This window comes from Medicago sativa, chromosome 5, assembly GCF_051527215.1.
Source record: "Medicago sativa cultivar Bolivia chromosome 5, Bolivia_mono, whole genome shotgun sequence".
In the NCBI taxonomy this organism is placed as follows: domain Eukaryota; kingdom Viridiplantae; phylum Streptophyta; class Magnoliopsida; order Fabales; family Fabaceae; genus Medicago; species Medicago sativa.
This window is the reverse complement of record NC_140753.1, coordinates 10,190,937-10,210,220: the sequence shown is the minus strand read 5'-3', so window position 1 is coordinate 10,210,220 and position 19,284 is coordinate 10,190,937. Positions and strand designations below refer to the sequence as shown.

The following is a 19,284-nucleotide window of genomic DNA, read 5'->3' as shown; positions in this document are numbered from 1 at the left end:
ATGTAAAAAATGATATGGCATATATAAAATATTAGATCTAGAATTATATCATATATATATATATATATATATATATATATATATATATATATATATATATAATATAGTTAGGGTCTGTTGACACCAAATCTCATATGTTGAATTGTATTAATCTAGAGGCTATTAATTATTTATTCACTTAAAAGTGTATTGTGACATCAAATTTATTTTGCACACCTTATTACCTCTATTTTCTCATCCTTTCTCTTCTCTATTCTTTCTGGTTTTCACTTTCTCTTACCAAAGTTATTGTTCACGTCATAAAATAAAATAAACATGTTAAATCAATTGTATTGTTCAAGATAATGGATCTGAAACAAATTGATTCATTATTTGCTAAATTCCAACCTTCAAATTTACACCAGGGATCCAATCTATAATCCTTATAGAATTCATTACCTTGAACCCAATGAAAATTGAAATAGAGGATTTTCAAAGGTTACGTCCATAATTGATTTAATATAAAAAATGAGAAATGCTAGGGTCACATCTACTAACACTCTCTTTTAACACACCCAATAAAAATGGACCATGTGTCCCACTTTTTAATTTCAATTAACCTGAAACATGTTTAACCTCTTTCTAAACATTTTGATTTTTTTTTAATAATTTAATTTAACAGTTGGAGAGAGAAAGAGAAGAAGAACTCTATCCACCATTCAACATTTTGATTTGGTTTCAGTGAGATTCAACCTTGTGCTCTAAACGGGTGTGGGAATCAAGAAAAAGGATTACAGCTAAAGGAGATTGTAATGTAATACCTCTGTGTCCATGTTGATATATACTTGAATTTTAGGGTTGTAGTGAAAGTGAAGATCTCAAGTTTGATGAGCAATTGAGCATGATGTTTAATGGAACTGAACAGACCGATGGAAAAGGGGAAGAGATGGTGCTTATTGTCGTCTAAGGCTTTAAATTTACCTTGTAGCTACCGTACAATTTCATAACCTTATTATTGATATAAGTCCTGCTTGCCGCACCTGTGTAACTCCAATTCCAATCATGAATTGTTGTTGCAATTAGCTGGTGCCATACTTTAATTACTTCCCTTTTGCTGCGTGTGTTGTTCAATTGGTTGTCGTGTGGTTATGCTGGATGGTCGATAGAGTTCTTCTTCCCTTTCTCTCTCCAACTGTTAAATTAAATTATTAAAAAAAATGAATGTTTGGAAACAGGTTGAACATGTTTCATGTTAATTGAAATTAAAAAGTGGGACACATGGTCAATTTTTATTGGGTGTGTTAAAAGAGAGTGTTAGTAGGTGTGACCCTAGCATTTCTCTTAAAAAAAATCATCTTTATTAAAATGTTGCCTGGGGTAGTTGTAGGAGAAGAGATCATAGAGGGAATTGCATTTAACAACTAATATTTCCAATTCATTCCAAATAATAATATTTTGGAAGTATTTTAATTATTCAGTTATGGAGTATTCTAATTTTGCAGACAAGAGAATAACGAGAATTATGATAGGATCATGTTTCCAATTTGAGTTTTGTAATCATTAAAAACAATAATAATGTGTGATTGAAAAAAAGGATACACAATAAATAAAAATGTGCCACTATTATTAACCTTTGATTAAATAAATTTAACCGTTGAGATTTGGTGTCAACGAATCCGTTGACACCTGGTGCACAAGACATGACAATGAACGCGTCCTGACAACTTCTAGGAAAACTAAATCACATTGGAATGAGAAGATCCTGAGGCTGTGTAGGTATGAGGCTTCATGGTTGAAGGAGGACTTATAAGAATTGTTTGGTACTACCTATATAAATAAAATGCATCTTCTTTTCGGTATGAGACTTCATGGTTGAGCACAAAAGACGCTGAAAAGAATCGCGTTGGTTTGTAGGATCGGTCGACAATCTTGAAAGTCGTATGGGATGATACATGTTGTTACAAATGCACATTCAAGTACATCTAATAAATTTCAATTTTAAAGAATTTTCAAGTTTTTGTATCGATTTGCAGATTTAGTTTGGATCGGTTTAAGTGTGAACACATCTATTGTAAATGATGTGTGGATCGCACATGAGTGAGTTCCTCTTCTAAATATCTGACTCATTCATGTAATATTGTTAGTTTGGAGTTCCATATCTTCTATTGAGCCTATTGTGCATTTTCTGGGAGAAATTCTTCTCACTACCACACCCTCTCATACACGTTTCGTTTGAGCTGTCAAAACATGCTACCGACCTGTTTCGGGGTGCACTAACGAGTTTTGTAGTTTACATGTCAAACACTCTAAATTATTCTTAACTTTAGACTATTCCTCAAAACTTGCATAATATTAAAAAGATAATACAAGATTTGATTTGTAAACTTATTTTATTTGTATAAAGTCACCGGAAAGATCCACCTAAATAACAATCATAGTAAAAGACAAAGTTAAGCTAATCAAGCAGAGAAATTGCCACGCACACTAGTAACCCTGCTTAAATGAACAATTTCATATTACTAATACCTTGCTTGACGTTGACAAAGTGACAATGTGCATGTTTAATTTTCTAACAATAAAAATTGATTTTGAAAGAATTAATTTTCTAAAATTGATTTTAGCGGAAAATGAGTTCAACATAAAATCACTCATTACATTTGGATACATATATTTGCATGAAAGTGAGTTCAACAATAAATTTTAGTCTAAAATTCGTGTTTAGACTCAAAAACTATAAATCATCTAATTGCCTTTGGTGTGACGGAAAGTGAATCCTATCTTTTTCTCCACTGTGATTTGGCATGGGTATATGGTTGCATTTGATGAGGTGGACTAACTGATTCTTTTTAATTCCTCCAAATTTATTTATCCAATGGGAGTTGGACTGCGGGAGGGTATCAAAAGAAGATCCGGAGGGGTTGGAGAATGATTTGGCAAGCTACTATGTGGGTGATTTGGAAAGCACGTAATAGCCGTCTTTTCAAGAATGTCATGAAAGGAGTTGATGAATTAGTCGAAGATATTCAAGTTCTTTCTTGGCGATGGCCATTGGAAAGGTTGGATACCCCGACGTGTATGTTTTATGAGTGGGTGTGGTGTCCGGAGGAGTGTTTGTGGAGGTAAGGAGGGGTCGACTAGTAACAGTAGGGGGTTTATCTGCGGAGTGTTGTGGTTTTGTGTTGTTGCTGTCCGTGGTGTTTTTGGCTTCTACGGGCGTGTCCCCCTTTTGGTTTGGCTTTTAGACTGTTCCGGCGGAGCTATGGAACTGAAATCTAGTGTTGTGAACTAGATTTAAGAGTCATAACTGTTGTCTTTTGGTTGGTTTTCCTTTGGGGATTTTGTCTTTCATGGTTTTTCGTGGTTTTTTTGTGTGGATGTTACGCCTATATGCCGTATCTTTTTACCTTTTTCACAGCCTCTTTTCGTCTTGCTAGAGTTCCGATTTTAATAATATTTGCCAATTTAAAAAACAAAATCTACTTAAGATGGATCAAACATATCAAAATCAATTTTACACAAGAACCAAAGTAAAAACATAGAATCAAACATAGGCATATTGATCACTGTAGCACAGTTAACATTACATTTACATAATCTAATTCAAGAACTTAACTAACATTACTTGAAATACATCATATTATTCATATCATCATACATTATCACCAATCAAAATGGACTCTCTCCAATGACATTACCAGGTGGATCATAGAAACAAATAGTCAAACTAGCTTCCTTCTTACCCGTACAAGTAGCTTGTGAACACCCAAGTTGTACTGATTTCTTCCACACAACTTGCGTATAAACACCACACTCATGATTCGCAACACAAGTATTATTCACATGAATGTAAAACTCCTTCTCCTTCACCCACTCCTCCACCGCTTTGCTTGGCGTTACGGCTGCTGCGGAACCCGCCCAAAGCTGATTACCACCGTATTTGCTGCTTGTTAAGTTTGCAAAATCGCAACCCATTTTGTTTCTTTGGTAACGGACTAGTAAGCTTGTGTCTTTTGCTAGCTTCTCGCTCCATTGAAGTGGCTCAACACCTACTTCAGCTCTTGCTTTGTTGTGTGATTCTAAGAACTCTTTGGCTGCTGGTGAAAGAGGCGGCGGTGCTGGCTCTGGAATGGTGGCTGCTGGTCTTGCAGCGGTGGAAGAGACAAGGAGCAGGGATAGTGTGGCTAGAGAGAAGAGAGGAAAATAATGTAACATTTTCATGTGACCTTTATCGGTTGAAAAAATAACAATAATATTAAGGTGTGACAAAGTTGAAGTCACGGATGGGACCATATTTATATAGACTTTGGTCCAATGGGGTAAAGTTGATTTACTAAGCTGTCCTTGATTGTGAAATTTCAGTAAAGGACATTGTGATACATACTTTGGGAGCTTGGAAATTTTGACATGGAGTGCAAGCTGTATTGCAATTTGTAGAGTGAGAAGAGTTTGTGATGTATGCTATTGCTAGATCTTTGCCGACTTTAGTTGGTAAGGATATTGTATATTATACGTAAGAGTTGAGGTTTGAATTCAAACACATCACTTCTCCACGTTTAAAGTGTGTGAATTTTAACTACTAAAGATCTCTACTAACTAGTCATTGGATTGGATGTACATGTACACGTAATTAGTCGTAAACCATTTACTAACCATAGAATAATTATTTAGACTTCTAGATAGTTGAAAGGTAAAGATGTTCCAAGCTATCATTTTCTATTCATCACAAGAGGTACTCCCTCCGTCTCACAATATTAGTCGTTTAAGGTTTGTGCACGATTATTAAGGAAAAGATTAATTGTGTTAATTTCAATGGTAAAATCAGTATCATTTACTATAATACCCTTATTAATTATAGTTAGTGTAGTAATTAAGTTGAATGAAATTCAATAATAGTGGAAAAAAATAATAAATGCTGCATTGATATTCTAAAGTGACAATTATTTTGAGAAATAGAAAAAATGCTAAAGAGACAATTATTGTGAGACGGAGGGAGTATACTATAAATACAAGGATGGTTGCCAAGATATGTGCTAAGATTTGGCAACTAAGTACTTACAATTGATTACAAATATTTTAATGATTATCAATAAGAACAAATGATATTGCAATGATTACTAATAACAAATGATAATTTAATGAGTACATGTTAAATTAATCTTTTCTTTCTTTCAATAAAAAAATTTAATTTTTAACTTTTTCATAAATAAATTGACACAATTTTTAAAACAAAATTTCTACATTGAGTTTCTTATAATGTGTCCTATCTTAGGGCATATGTTAACATTTTTCAAAGAAAAATTGTGATCAATAATGACTAAATATTGCTCCTTTATGCCCCTTGTAGATGGAAGAAAGGTTCAACGACTCCAAACTAAGAAGTAAGAAATTGATGCGAGGTCCGTGAAAGTGGCTTAGTGAGCAAATGTTCTAGTTGATAAACGGAAGAGACTTGAAATTCCTTCTTAGCAAAAAGGCCACAAACAAAGTGATAATCATCAATTGACAAATGTTTCATCCTTATGTAAAAGATATGATTGGAATTCCATATCTTTTATTAAGCCTATTGTGTATTTTTTGGGAGAAACTCTTCTCACTACCTCACCCTCTCGTACACCTTTCGTTTGAGCTGTCAAAACATGTTACCCGGCCTGTTTAAGGGTGCACTAACAAGTTTCGGAGTTTACATGTCAAAAAATCTAAACTATTCTTAAATCTAGACTATTCCTCTAAACTTCTGCGTAATATTAAAAAGATAATACAAGATCAGATTTGTACACTTATTTTATTTGCAAAAAGTCGTCCGAAAGATCCAACTCAATAACAATTATATTAAGATATAAAGTTTAAACTAATTAAATAGAGAAATCTTCTTTCAAAAAAATAGAGAAATCTTGTGCAATGCACACAGGTAATCATGCTTACATGAACCATTTCATATTATTCTTAGTGCCTTGCTTGACATTGATAAAGTGACAATGTGCATATTTGATTATGCGGTGATCATATTGATTTTGAATAAATTATTTTTTTTAAATTGATTTTACTTGAAAACAAGTTGAACTAAAATGACACATTATGTTTGAATACATATTTTAGATGAAAGTGAGTTCAACAATAAATAATTTAGTCTAAAAATCATGTTTAGACTCAAACACTACAAATCATCAAATAATATAAATTTGAGACCAAAGCAATTTTATTTAAGATTCATCAAACATGTTAAAATCAATTTCACACTAGAATCCACACATAGGCATATTGATCTCTTTAGCACAGTTTACATTACACTTACATAATCTAATTCAAGAACCTAACTAACATTACTTGAAATACATCATATTATTCATATCATCATACATTATCATCGAATCAAAATGGACTCTCTCCAATGACATTACTAGGAGCAGGTGGATCATAAAAACAAATAGTCAAACCAGCTTCCTTCTTACCAGTACAAGTAGCCTGTGAACACCCAAGTTGTACTGATTTCTTCCACACAACCTGCATATAAGGCCAACAGTACTCATGATTCACACAAGTATATATTATTCGCATGAATGTAAAGCTCTTTCTTGTTCACCCAAGACTCATTTATAAAATAATATTTTAATGATTATCAATAAAAACAAATGATATTGCAATGATTACTAATAACAAATGATAATTTAATGAATATTAATAAGTGTTATCGATTAAGATATTGCTTCTTTATGGCTAGTAATTGTGATCAATAATCTTTTAAAAAAATAATTTTTAACTTTTTGATAAATAAATTGACACAATTTGCAAAACATAATTTCTACATTGAGTTTCTTAAAATGTGTTCTATCTTAGGGCACATGTTAGTTTTTCAAAGAAAATTTGTGATAAATATTGCTCCTTTATGCCCCTTCTGGATGGAGGATGGTTCAACGACTCTAATCTTAGAGGTGAGAAATTGATGCGGGGTCCGTGAAAGTAGCTTAGTGAGCAAATGTTCTAGTTGATAAAACAGAAGAGACATTAGAGACTTGAAATTCCTTCTTAACAACGAGGCCTCAAACAAAGTGATAGTCATCAATTGAAAAATGTTTCATCCTTATATGAAAGACATGATTGGTGCAATGATATTGAAATGGGGTTGAGGAAAACAAAAGACCATGTACCATTATTCATGAAGGCTATAAATTCATCAGACATAGCCTGCTTCCATCCGCTATGAAAGAGAGCATGAGAAAATATTTTTTTTGTTAGCAAATTTTGGTATTCCGCAAGTTGTCATGGAATGAGTATCAACGAAGAGTGCATCTACATTTGATGTGGTCTACAAACTTATGAAGTTAGTTTTGATTTTGTTAGTGGCAACCGTAAGTATTAAGCGTGTTTATTCAACTATGAAACATGTAAAGAGTCGACAAAGTAACAACATTGATGATGAGTGGTTATATGATCGTTTCATAACTTTTATAAAAAGAGATGTTGGAACAATTAATAATGTTATTTTATCCTATTTTCTACAAATTGATGTTAGACTATTTTTTTTGTAAATTTAGATGTTACAACTTTTTAGTAAATAAATTTAGATCTTAGGTCAATTTATTTCTAGATCCGCCCTTTGGTGGTGGTATGACGCATAAGACTTGGTTGTCGAATTCTTGTGTGACTCGTGTGGCCTATAGGACGTGGTTCCAAGGGGATGCATAGCATCTTTTGGTTGTTTCCTGTCCATTATTTCAGTCAATGTTTCTAACTCTCTGGAGCACCAAAGGTGGGATATGGGTCCAATGAAAAGGTTTGTGTAACATTTATATACGTTTTGCAATTTTTTTCGTTAAGTAATCTAGTAGCAGACGTTCATATATTTTAAATGTGGAAGAATGAGGAATTTGTTGCTCGAAACCCAACCTCTACATGATATTATTCTTGTAGCTACCAAATTTATTATGCTAACATGACCATTTTGTTATTTTTTTTAACACTTACTATAATGAAAAATCGCTTTTAAAAAATTATTTTATTCCTGAAAAGTAAAAGTTTATAATGACTGAATAATCATCAACTAAACTGCGCGTCTTACTATATTATTTTATTCCGTAGACAACATATTAATGTCGCAAAAAATATGTATCACTATAAGAATATTTTAAAGACACTCATTATAATTCTTCGACTAACAAAACCTATATAGACTATTCATTGTCGGAGATTTGCAAGTAGGTATGGCATATATGCAGCTGCGACTCCATGAGTACACGCACACACAATTAGTCACAATTTAACCTTAAGATCGATATTTTAAAAGATTGAAAAATTTATATCAAAAGGGCCCTGCTAACGGGTGCCCCGGACACAGGTTAAGCATACCATAAAAGGGAATTATAACTATAAAAGGAAATTGCTTTTGACTTTATTATAAATTAATTACACAATTTCAATGCATTAACTACTATATAATTTCCTTTTTCATATCCTTAACCAATGCCCAGGGCACCGGTTAGCATTTCCCATATCAAAATCTAGACCTTCAATCAAGTGCGGCTCACTCATTGCAGTCATACTACATACAATCCAAATTCTTTGAAGGGGAGAACTACTTTCCTTTCACTTTGGAAGAAGCAAAATGCACAAGAGGTATCAATATCATGAGTTGAATAAATATATCTTTCTTCCTGTAAAAATTGACACACTTTGGAATGTTTTGTACTAAAATGTGCGTTCAGCACCATACGAATGTGGAAACAAACATTATTTGTGTAAACAAAACATTAATTTATAGTTGGAAATTGGAACTTTTGGTTTGGGAATTGATTTTTATACAGGAATATATTGTTCGTATCAGTTTTACCAAATATATTCAAATATAAGTCATTTTACTTGTAACTTACCTTTATTTTATATAATCAATAATAAATTTTTATCATCGTAAAAAACCTAAACAATGCACTTTTATACCGGATAGGCAATACAACAAATCGAACACAAGCCGGGGATTTTTAGAACAATTGATAAAGATTTTAGAACCCCGGGCAGAATTAATAGCAACTTAATAACTTTGGTTAGTGCATTTCACTAGTCACTGGGGAGACAGACAAACATCAACAGAGACATGAAGCAAGGAACCAATTTGGTTCTTGCCTCGCCAGCTCATAAAATTTTTAATAAATAAATTCAAAGATCCCACTAGGTGAACTAAATTAGTTAAATCATACAAGAAATTAAAATTAAAAGAAGAACAAAAACGAAAATGTTAAAATTAATATACAAAATGTAACTGTTAACGCTATTAACTTACATTGGAAAGTGCGGAATTAACTTTAACAACGAGATCACATAGAAGTTGAAGAGACAATGGATAATTAGAATTCGAGATAGGAACAATGAAGTAGATTCGACCCGGTAAAAGCTCGTCTTCATCAGAAACTCGTGGCATACACTCCCCTACGCACATTGATTCTGCATTTGAGATATAACAATCATTGTTATCACTATTCTCCGAAACAACAATGCTTGCAAGAACCGGTTTCTTGTATTCCTTGATTGCACCATTAGAAATGTTCATGACCATGATCGATGATGGTCTTCGAAAAGATTCAGATGAACATGTTGTAGCAAAATCAACCAAACCATTTTCACTAGCATCTCTTGTTGATGATGTTGTTGTTGTTTTCTTTGTTGTTTTCACATTGTGACATGATGCACACACGCCCATTGTAGATTCTATCTACAACTTTTCACTATTTCTATTTTTTGGATTGGTTTTGTTGTTTCGTGATTCCTTCCACTATTTATCCTACTTTTTTATATTATTGTTTTTTTGTGACAGATTGTCATTTTTAATATATAAATATTGGTGAAGTATGGATCTATAGTGTGAAGATGAAGATGATGCTAAAATACATTTGATAATGTGAAATGTCACATAACTTTAAATATTTTGACTTTGACCTTATGCGTGAGCGTGCATTTGAGGAAAAAGACAATCAAAAGCGACTACACAAGAGAATAATATTGATAGGATATTGATGATGATAAAGAAACGGCTATTATCAAATGTATAGTGAATGTTTGACAAATCAAAATAAATGGACTAATAAAGGCTATTTGATTTTCGGTACAATAATAAAGGATAATTTAATTCTATTAAAATGTGATCCTTATGTGTTTTGTTTGATTTTTTTGAGTGAAGATGAATTTTGTACATTTCTTAAAAAAAAAATGAATTTTGTACATGAAAAATTTCCAAGATTCAATTTAATATTCTTTCCTAAATGTAGTACAAAATAAGAACATTGTTTGAGGTTCATGAAATAATTAACGTATTTGGACAATAATACGAACTAAATACATCATTTATTAAATAAATCTCAAAAAAGAATAATTGTTTTATATTTATGATTTTTTTTTTGGTAGAAATATTTATGATTGGAGGGAGCATGAGAAAAGTAAAAACAATTTTCGATCATTAAAAAAATAAACATAGTAAGTTAATCTTTTTCCTCTTCTTACTTGGTTTAGTGGATAAACAAAATATAGAGAAAGGAAAGTGAAGTTCCGTGAACTTAGCTCCATTGGTAGGGATATCTATATAATAGAAATTTACGACCTGTTTCATGGCCCTTTATGGAAATGTTTTCCTCACTTGACATTTGGCACTTTAAACCAAATTTTCTCACTTGACACTTGGCACTTTAAACCAAACCAAACAATTTCATGGCTTTGGCAATTAATGAATTAAACTAATTTTTATTTTTATTTTAAGAATAATAATAATAATAATGTGAGACGATTTGGGAATTAATTAAGTTCCCAAATAATGCCAAAGAAAAAGGAAGAAAACGTATATTCAAGCCAAAAAGGAAGAAAATGTTTGTAAGTTAATACAAATACATGATAGTGCTATAATGTCAAATTAAACGTGGTTATTTTACCAAATTAATCAGTGAAAAAACCTATAAAGTAGACCTATAGCTTAGCAAATTTTTCACATCACAGACAGCTCATCCATTTGTTTTTCTATTTGTTTAGTTTTTCTAATGTTTCTTCTTCTAACTTCTTTACAATTCATATGGCACCGAAAATCAATTTCGTTTCTCATATCTCTTTTAAAAGAACATTGTTTTGTTCTAACTTCTTTACAATTCATATGGCACCGAAAATCAATTTCGTTTCTCATATCTCTTTTAAAAGAACATTGTTTTGTTATTATGATATAGGTTAATCTTCGTTTAACATTTGGCTGTCATTATTTTATAATTTTATATATCAATTTTTCAATTTCTCAAGGAATCTTTATTTTTAGGGGTCAATGAATCGTTTTTTGTTATCTATAAAATATTTTTTTGAAGGAGTTATCTATAAAATATTGAAATGTGTATTCCTCAAGGAATCGTATTTTTAAATTTTTTTGGTTTTATTTTTTTAGATCTTTTTTGACATAGTAGATAGTTTGTTTGTCTGCTTTTTATTTTACTATTTATTTGTCTCAATCAAATATTACATCCAATGAATTCGTTCCCGATATCTCTCATTCGTAGAAAGAATTTTGGAGTATCATTATTGTTCGAATCATGTGCTTAATATTTTTTAGATTTTTTTTATTTAGTTTCTTATTTCTTGGTTAATCAAATATGACAATAACTAATTGAATTTGCTTTCGATATGTTTGTAAGTCAATGTGAAGACGTTACAATGCTATGATGTGCTATGATGTCAAATTAAATGTGGTTATTTTACCAAATTAATCAGTGAAAAAACCTATAAAATAGACCTATAGTTTAGCAAATTTTTCACATCAATGATAGCTCCTCCATTTGTTTTTCTATTTGTTTAGTTTTTCTAATGTTTCTTCTTCTAACTTCTTTAAAATTCATATGGCACCAAAAAGCAATTTCATTTCTCATATTTTTCTTTTAAAAGAACATTGTTTTGTTATTATGATATACCTTAATCTTTGTTTAACTTTTGGCTGTCATTATTTTACAATTTTATATATCAATTTTCAATTTCTCAAGGAATCTTTTTAATTCTTCGAAATTTTATATATATGGTAGTTTTTTTTTTCTCTTTTGATTCAATTTCATTGATTTGTTATATATTTTTTAAGTCAAATTTTATAAATATGGTAGTTTTTTTTTCCTTTTGATTCAATTTCATTGATTTGTTCTATTTTTTTTAATTCATATATATTCATTCAAAGATAAAAGCAGGAAACTTCAAGAATTGAAATTAGATACTAGGGTGATTTCTCATAAGAAGAAAAAAAAAGTGTACAGTTGTATATCCTTACATTTGTAGAGTTGTATATGTATTAATGTACGAGATATGTATTAATTCAAATTATTATCATTTTATGTAGTCAATCACCTTCAAATCAACATAAAAACAATTCTCTTTTCTTTTTACTAACATAAAATACATACATTTAATTACATTAAACGTAACAAAGAAATTAGAATATTTGCCATGCGCCAATCAAGACTATCTTAAAAAAAAATCATGATATGCTTTAAATAATATATATTAAGTTTTCCTTTTTTTTTCATAGTCAATCAGTAATCACCCTTGAATAACATTTAAACCATCATAAAAAAGATCTCTTTAATTTTTTCAAAAATAAAACTCAAAAATTAATTGCATTAAAGGTAAACAAATTGTAGAAACTTTGAAATGCTTAAGTCACAAAAAACAAATTCACGGAATATTTAAATTACTCAAGAATATATAGTTAGGTCTCATTATCTTATTTGTGTCTTATTACTCTTGATCCTCATGTCATCCATTAGGATTAGTTTTACATTGTTTAGTAGGCCAAATTCCAGGATCTTATATATATAATGAGTTAGGATCCGTTGACACCAGGTGTCAAACTTTATATTGACACCAAATCCTAGCCCTTCATTTAAGTTTAATCAAAGGCTCTCATATCTCATAATCTCCTTAGTTTTGATTCCCATCACATATTAATTTTACCCTTTTTTTCATTTATTGTTGATGAATCGAGAATTACATCACATATTAATTTTACCCTTTTTCATTTATTGTTGATGAATCGAGAATCACGTTGACCATATCTTTTCCTACCTTTCTCAATGATTCCTCTCTATCATTATCTCCTCCTCAATGTATAATATTTTTTTGTTATGCTTGATAAAAATTTAAACCCAGAATGCCGGAAGCACCCGATTTTGTTCTTTGCTCAAGGATTTAAAAAAAACTAGCAAGCATTTTCTGGGTGAACAAAATTAAATCGGCATGCACTAATTCTAAAGATAAAAGTTCATATTTTTCCATATTAATGAATGTAAATTTCCAAAAACTTTGTAAATAAAACTTTGAATAAAAAGTGTTGACTTTATCTATCCCTAATCAGTACTTATTTTATCTACTTTTACGATCAAATGGAAATTCAACATCATTTTGCCATTGATCCTGTTTTCAACAAGAATTCTTTTATTTATTCATAATAAAATAACTATCATGAAGATGAATTTTACTAACACCAGTTCTTAGCATCCATTTAGATTTATGTTTAGAGGAGCATGCATTTAGATATCGATAAAGTTAACCTCCATTGTTGACCATGATAATTTTTTGTGTTTGAAATAATTCTTTTTCAGCACTTGAGTAATATAATTAAAGAACAAGATTTGTTTACCATAAAAGAAATAAAAGAGCGAGATTCACCTACACCAAAAGAATTACAGATTTCTTGAGGCCTTAAATGAGTAGTTATAAGCCTTTGATTAAACTTAAATGGATGGTTGAGATTTGGTGTCAATATAAAGTTTGACACCTGGTGTGAACGGATCTTATCTCTCACACACACACACACACACACACACACACACACACACACGTTAATTGAATTATAAACTATTTATGATTGAAGAAAAAACAGTTATTTGTTGTTCAATTAGATCTCATCATTTGTAGCTATTTTTCATGTTTCTACAATGACTCGCTACATGTACATGTGTTCATCACATTCTTTAATTAAGGTTTCTACTATTCTTTGATAACCAATAAATAATCAAACCATCTTTAAAATAAAATCATCAAACCAAGCAAGTTCTAGATAACCAAGAACATAAATCAAAGTTTCTTCACAAAAAAAAAAACAAGAAGAATAAATCAAAGTATGGACAAATAACTTTTTGATATCATGTGGTTGCTAATTTAAAATTGAATTGGAAAAAAGCATATAGTCAACCTCAAATCAACAATATAGCATGTCATTGTTTTTTAATGAAACGGAAAAGTTCCATTTACGAGGGGAATATAATCAATCAACAATAACTGACCAATAATACTAAAAATAGAATCATTCAATTGAAATATACTAAAAATATAGCATGAAAGCTCATTGCTCCAAGAGTTGAAGTTTGACTACAAAGATTTGCTAAAAAAGCAAAGAATTTGTAGAGTTGTAATTTTTTTTACACGAGTTGTGTATTTTAATCAAGTTTTACATTTGTAAAGTTGTATATATATTAAAAATTTGATTAAAGTGTCTAATGTTATGTGGATTGTAAGTAGTTTTGTTCGTGTTGAGATTTTAAAAATGCAGCAGTAATATTGTAATTGTTGCAAGTGTCTAACTAATGACACTAATGACGAGTTATGAGTGTTTAAATCTACCGATTCAAAATAAAATATTATTGCATATGTTTGAATGTTCTTTTGTGAAACCTATCGGATTAGATCATATTTTGATTTGATTATTCGATTAGTTTTTATCTTAAAATTGATCGAAACCGCATCATGAACACCCATATGACGAGCCACTGTTTTTTTTCTTAAATGAATATGTATGAGTATAGATTTGACTAAGTTTGGTGGTTACTTTTCAATTTCAATGAAATTTGGGTATCAGAAGGTAAAGCTTTCAACGACAAAAAATAAAAAAATAATTCTCATCATTTTCCTCTTCTACTTTACACTTACACATTGTATCTTTTGAAAATACTTTGTAAAGTCCAATCATTGGCCTCTCATTGCTTCTCATGTTTTTGCTTACATAGGTTACCCTCATAAAGTCACTCAAATTCAAATAAATCAGACACTTTATTATGCAATCAATGTTGATGATATGCATTAATTTAAATATTTATTATTTGCTATAGTCAATCACCTTTAAATCAACATAAAAAATCATCTTTTAATTTAAATCATTCAACAATAACTTATGTATCTGATCTATACAGTGTTGTCAGATAGATCGATTATTTAATGAATCTAAAAAATAACATTTTTTTCTACTTATAATGGTGATCGAGGGAAGTATATAGTTATGTCTCACTCTCTAATTTGTTTCTTACTCATGATCCTCATCACATCTATTTGGATTAATTTTACGATGTTGAACAACCCAAAATCAAGTAGCATAATTTTTTATTTTTTTTTGCAAATTTTTATAATTTTTTCTGTTTTATTTTGTTTATAATTGAAGAAATAACAATGATTTGTGTTCAATTAGTTCTCTCATCATTTGTAACATTGTTTCATGACTCGCTGCATGTGTGTCAAAATAAGCATGTTATGGACTTTTAGTGCAAATGTTTTAAAAAATTGTTTGTGGTTGTTTATTTGTGTCAAAATAAGTACCGTCAAGCACACAACTGATAGATGTGATCTCTAGAAAAAAAGTTGTTAACTTAACGTAAATTTTCACACAAGAGCGCACACACACTTAGTCAAGAAGAAATGCATCAAATTTTAGGAAATACCAACGCTAAATTAGAGCAGTTTTTAACTTCATAGGAAATTAAGCCTCAATAAAAATCATGGGATTGACTTTCTACCGTGTTTGATAAATCATTGCTCTTCACCTCATGTATCTTTCTTGGTTTTTTAAAGTTGAAATTTTTGGGTTGTCTTGATCATATATATAGCATCTATACTCACACAATAAAATATTGAAACATGAGTACATGACATAATTTCATTATTATTTGCATATGTCGTGCGTTATTAGTATATGCTTGGGTCTTTGATTTTAATCTCTCCGTCCATGTATGTAAGCACCCTTTGCATTTTTCATATTTCTTAAGAAAAGCTGCAACGAAGTATGCCAACCAAAATCTTTTACAAAAGAATCAATCAAAGTATGGACTTCATAATGAAAGTAAATGTCTTTTTTGTACATTATGTCTTTTAATAACATAATAATGCACTTAAATGTATTTTAATACAAAAATAAATTAATGATCATTGAACCATAATGATTCTTGAGGTATGACTTTTAATGTCATTATTAAAAAAAATAAAAGTCCCAGTAATTTTTTTATGGTAAAAAAAAGTTACGATGATTGAGTTTAATTTTGCACCACGTAGAAAAGATCTTAGAGATAAAAAAAACACTCAGTGTAATATTTTCATTACCTATCCCCAAGGGTACTTGAATGGCTCACAACCTGTAACCTCTAAATCTATAGTATGTATTTTTACTACTAGACTAAACCCTTTGAGTTAGAGAATTGCAAAGAACTAGAAAATGAATTACTATTTCAAATTATAATCACGACAAATGACATACTTCTTATACCCGAACCATATTTCATCTTGATTTTTTTATTAAAAGCAGTTATTGGTTGGTTTAATTGTTCTTGCTGATTGGGATTGCTTAGTCAAACACATTTGTTGGTAATTTAATGGGTTTGTTGAAGGAATAGAAAATTTTGGATAATTAATTTACCATGACAATAAAGTGAGTTGTTGGTAATTTTATGATTTTGTTGAAAGAGATAGAGTTTTTTTGGTAATTATTTTACCAAAAAATTAGACTCAATTAAAAACCAATATTTTTAAAATGTCTCATAAGCATATATTTCGTCAACTTAGAAAATGCATTTCAACCAATGACCATATGTATGTAGGAATTTGAAATGATATAGGTTGACTTAAAAGGGCATGAAAGTGAATAACATCCAAAAACTAAATTTTAAGATAAATAATTTAAAAATGACATCCAAAAAGTAACAAAATAGGTCGTTAATAGTTCAGAGAGGAGCATATACTGGGTTTGATCATCAAATTAATCTAAAATCAACCACACCAGTGAGATTGATACCACATCTTCACTTAAAATGTCTAATAAGCATGTATTTTGTTAACTCCACATAACACATCTATATTTTGTCATTGTCAGATGTCACTGAAGACCATATAAGAAGGAAAGTGAAATAATGGAGGTTGGATTAAAAAATAGAATCAAAGCGAATGACATCTAACAACTAGATTTTAAGATAAAAAAATTAATTAAATGACATAAAAAAGTTCATCATAACGTTGGGACTTCCAAAGGGGCATAAACAGGGTTGGATAATCACATTAGGTTAAGAGCAACCACAAAAGTGAGGTTAATACCTCATCCAAATTGTTAAGGTACTAGGTATCTGGGTCATCTCATTTATATGTTTCATCGCTTAAGTTTGATACTCTCTGCATCTATGATCTGGTAGCATAGCTAAATAAGACCAGGGAAGGTGTAACATGGTAAAAAAAGTGGGTTGGTGTTGAGTTGATTTAATGGAGGAAATTTTTTGTTCCTTTCATACGAAGATAAAAAGAATTTGAAATGAGAGAAATGATAAGGAATAAAGGGGTTTATGCTTTTTGATAGTGAGAATATAGAGAATAAAGTTAGTTGATGGTAATTTTACACGTTTGTTGAAGGAGTTGCAGTTTTTTGGGTAAATGCTTTACCAAAAATTTAAAATAAAAAAGAAGTTACGTTATTTTAAAAATTCTAATAAACATGTATTTTGTTAACTAAGCATAATATGTATCCAATTTTCCATTGTCAAATTCCACCAAAGATCAAAAGTGAAGGATTTTGAAACAATAGAAGTTGAATAAAAAATATAGCATGAAAGTCAATGATATCCAATAAATAAAATTCGAGATAAAGAAAAAAAAATTACTCCCAAAAACTAACAAAATAGTTTATCATAATGTTGCGATAATATTAGGACTTCTTGGTGAGCCTACACTAAAATGGATATTAATATTAGGTCAATATGAACCGTACAAGTGAGATTGAAACCACATCTTAACACAAAACCTTAGGGCATTGGGTACATGGAACATCTCATTATATGCTGTTGAAAATTTTCTCTTCCATCCAATGTAGAATGTCAACTCACACTTGACACATTAACATCTCTTAATGAAGTGAGCAAACATTTGTGCCTGTAATTATATGGCGTGGTCAAATAAAGTCAAATAGAGGAACAACATGTTCAAGAAGGTGGGCTAAAAGCGGTTTCATAGAGGGAGATTTATGTTCATTTCTTTCATAATAATAGATAAAAGAAGTTATAAAGAAAAAAATTAATATGAAAAAGGATTTTTTCTGTTACATATGTAAAAGGATTTCAAAGATGAAAGAAACAATAAAGGAGAAATATATGTAGTGTGTTTTATTCGTGAGAGTATATTAAATAAACTAAGCTGTCGATAATTTTGGGTTTGTTGAAAGAGTTGAAGATTTTTGAATAATTATTTTACCAAAAAATTAGGCTTGATTAAAAAAATGTCACGTCATTTTAAAAAAAAAAATCACATTGTTTTAAAATAATGTAAGACATGCAAATTTTTCCATTGTCAGATCACACCAAAAACCAAATGTGAAGGAATTTGAAATAATAGAGGTTGAATAAAAAATAGCATGAAAACAATGACATACACAGATTAATTTTTAAGATAAATTTTTTTAAACAAATGACATCCAAACACTAACAAAGTAGTTTATCATAATGTTAAGACAATAGGGATCCTACATTGGATTGGATCACCATATTAGACCAAGAGCAATCACACATGTGAACTTAACATCAAATCTTCACTCAAAATGTTCAATGAGCGTGTGTTTTGTCAACTCAACATAATACAATTATATTTTTTTTAGTGCGATCCCACCAAAGATCAAAAGAAAGAAATTTGATATATTTGAGGTTAGACAAACAAATTGCATGAAAGTGAATGACTTCTAAAAACTTATATTTAATATAACAAAATTACGCAAATGAGATATCAGAACTAAAAAAAATAGTTTATCATAGTGCTTGAATTTCTGAGGTAGTCTGTAATGAATTTGATTGTCAAATTTAACTAAGAGAAACCTCACAAGTAAGATTGACACCACATTTTCACCTGAAATCTTAAGACGTTAGGTATATTGGTTATGTCACATATATGTTGGTTAGTGTGTGTATGTGTGTGTACACACACACACACACACACACACTCTTGCATCAAATGTAGAAGTTTAACTCACACATGAAACATTAACATCTCTCTCTTAAATATTAGACTCCATGTGTTTGT

At 30.2% G+C, this 19,284-nt stretch overlaps 1 protein-coding gene and 1 pseudogene across 2 annotated transcripts; both read right to left on the bottom strand.

The window, feature by feature from the left end:
• Positions 1-3,507: 3,507 nt before the first annotated feature.
• LOC146919887 (STS14 protein pseudogene) lies at positions 3,508-4,248 on the bottom strand (annotated as a pseudogene). Its single transcript, XR_015011626.1, has one exon. The product of XR_015011626.1 is annotated as an STS14 protein pseudogene (transcript).
• Positions 4,249-6,348: 2,100 nt separating this feature from the next.
• LOC146919886 (uncharacterized) lies at positions 6,349-9,667 on the bottom strand. Its single transcript, XM_085711075.1, has 2 exons — positions 9,251-9,667; positions 6,349-6,480 (listed from the first exon to the last, which is right to left on the bottom strand). Exons 1-2 carry the CDS (start codon positions 9,665-9,667, stop codon positions 6,349-6,351), a joined length of 549 nt encoding a protein of 182 aa, XP_085567201.1.
• Between the last annotated feature and the right edge of the window lie 9,617 nt (positions 9,668-19,284).

What these genes read in the sequence shown, in the direction of transcription:
- LOC146919886 (XM_085711075.1), bottom strand. Translation starts at nt 9,667, where the DNA reads ATGGGCGTGTGTGCATCATGTCACAATGTGAAAACAACAAAGAAAACA. An exon ending in TTAATTCCGCACTTTCCAAT is followed by an intron (nt 6,481 to 9,250) that starts GTAAGTTAATAG and finishes CCTTATATGCAG; the next exon opens with GTTGTGTGGAAGAAATCAGT.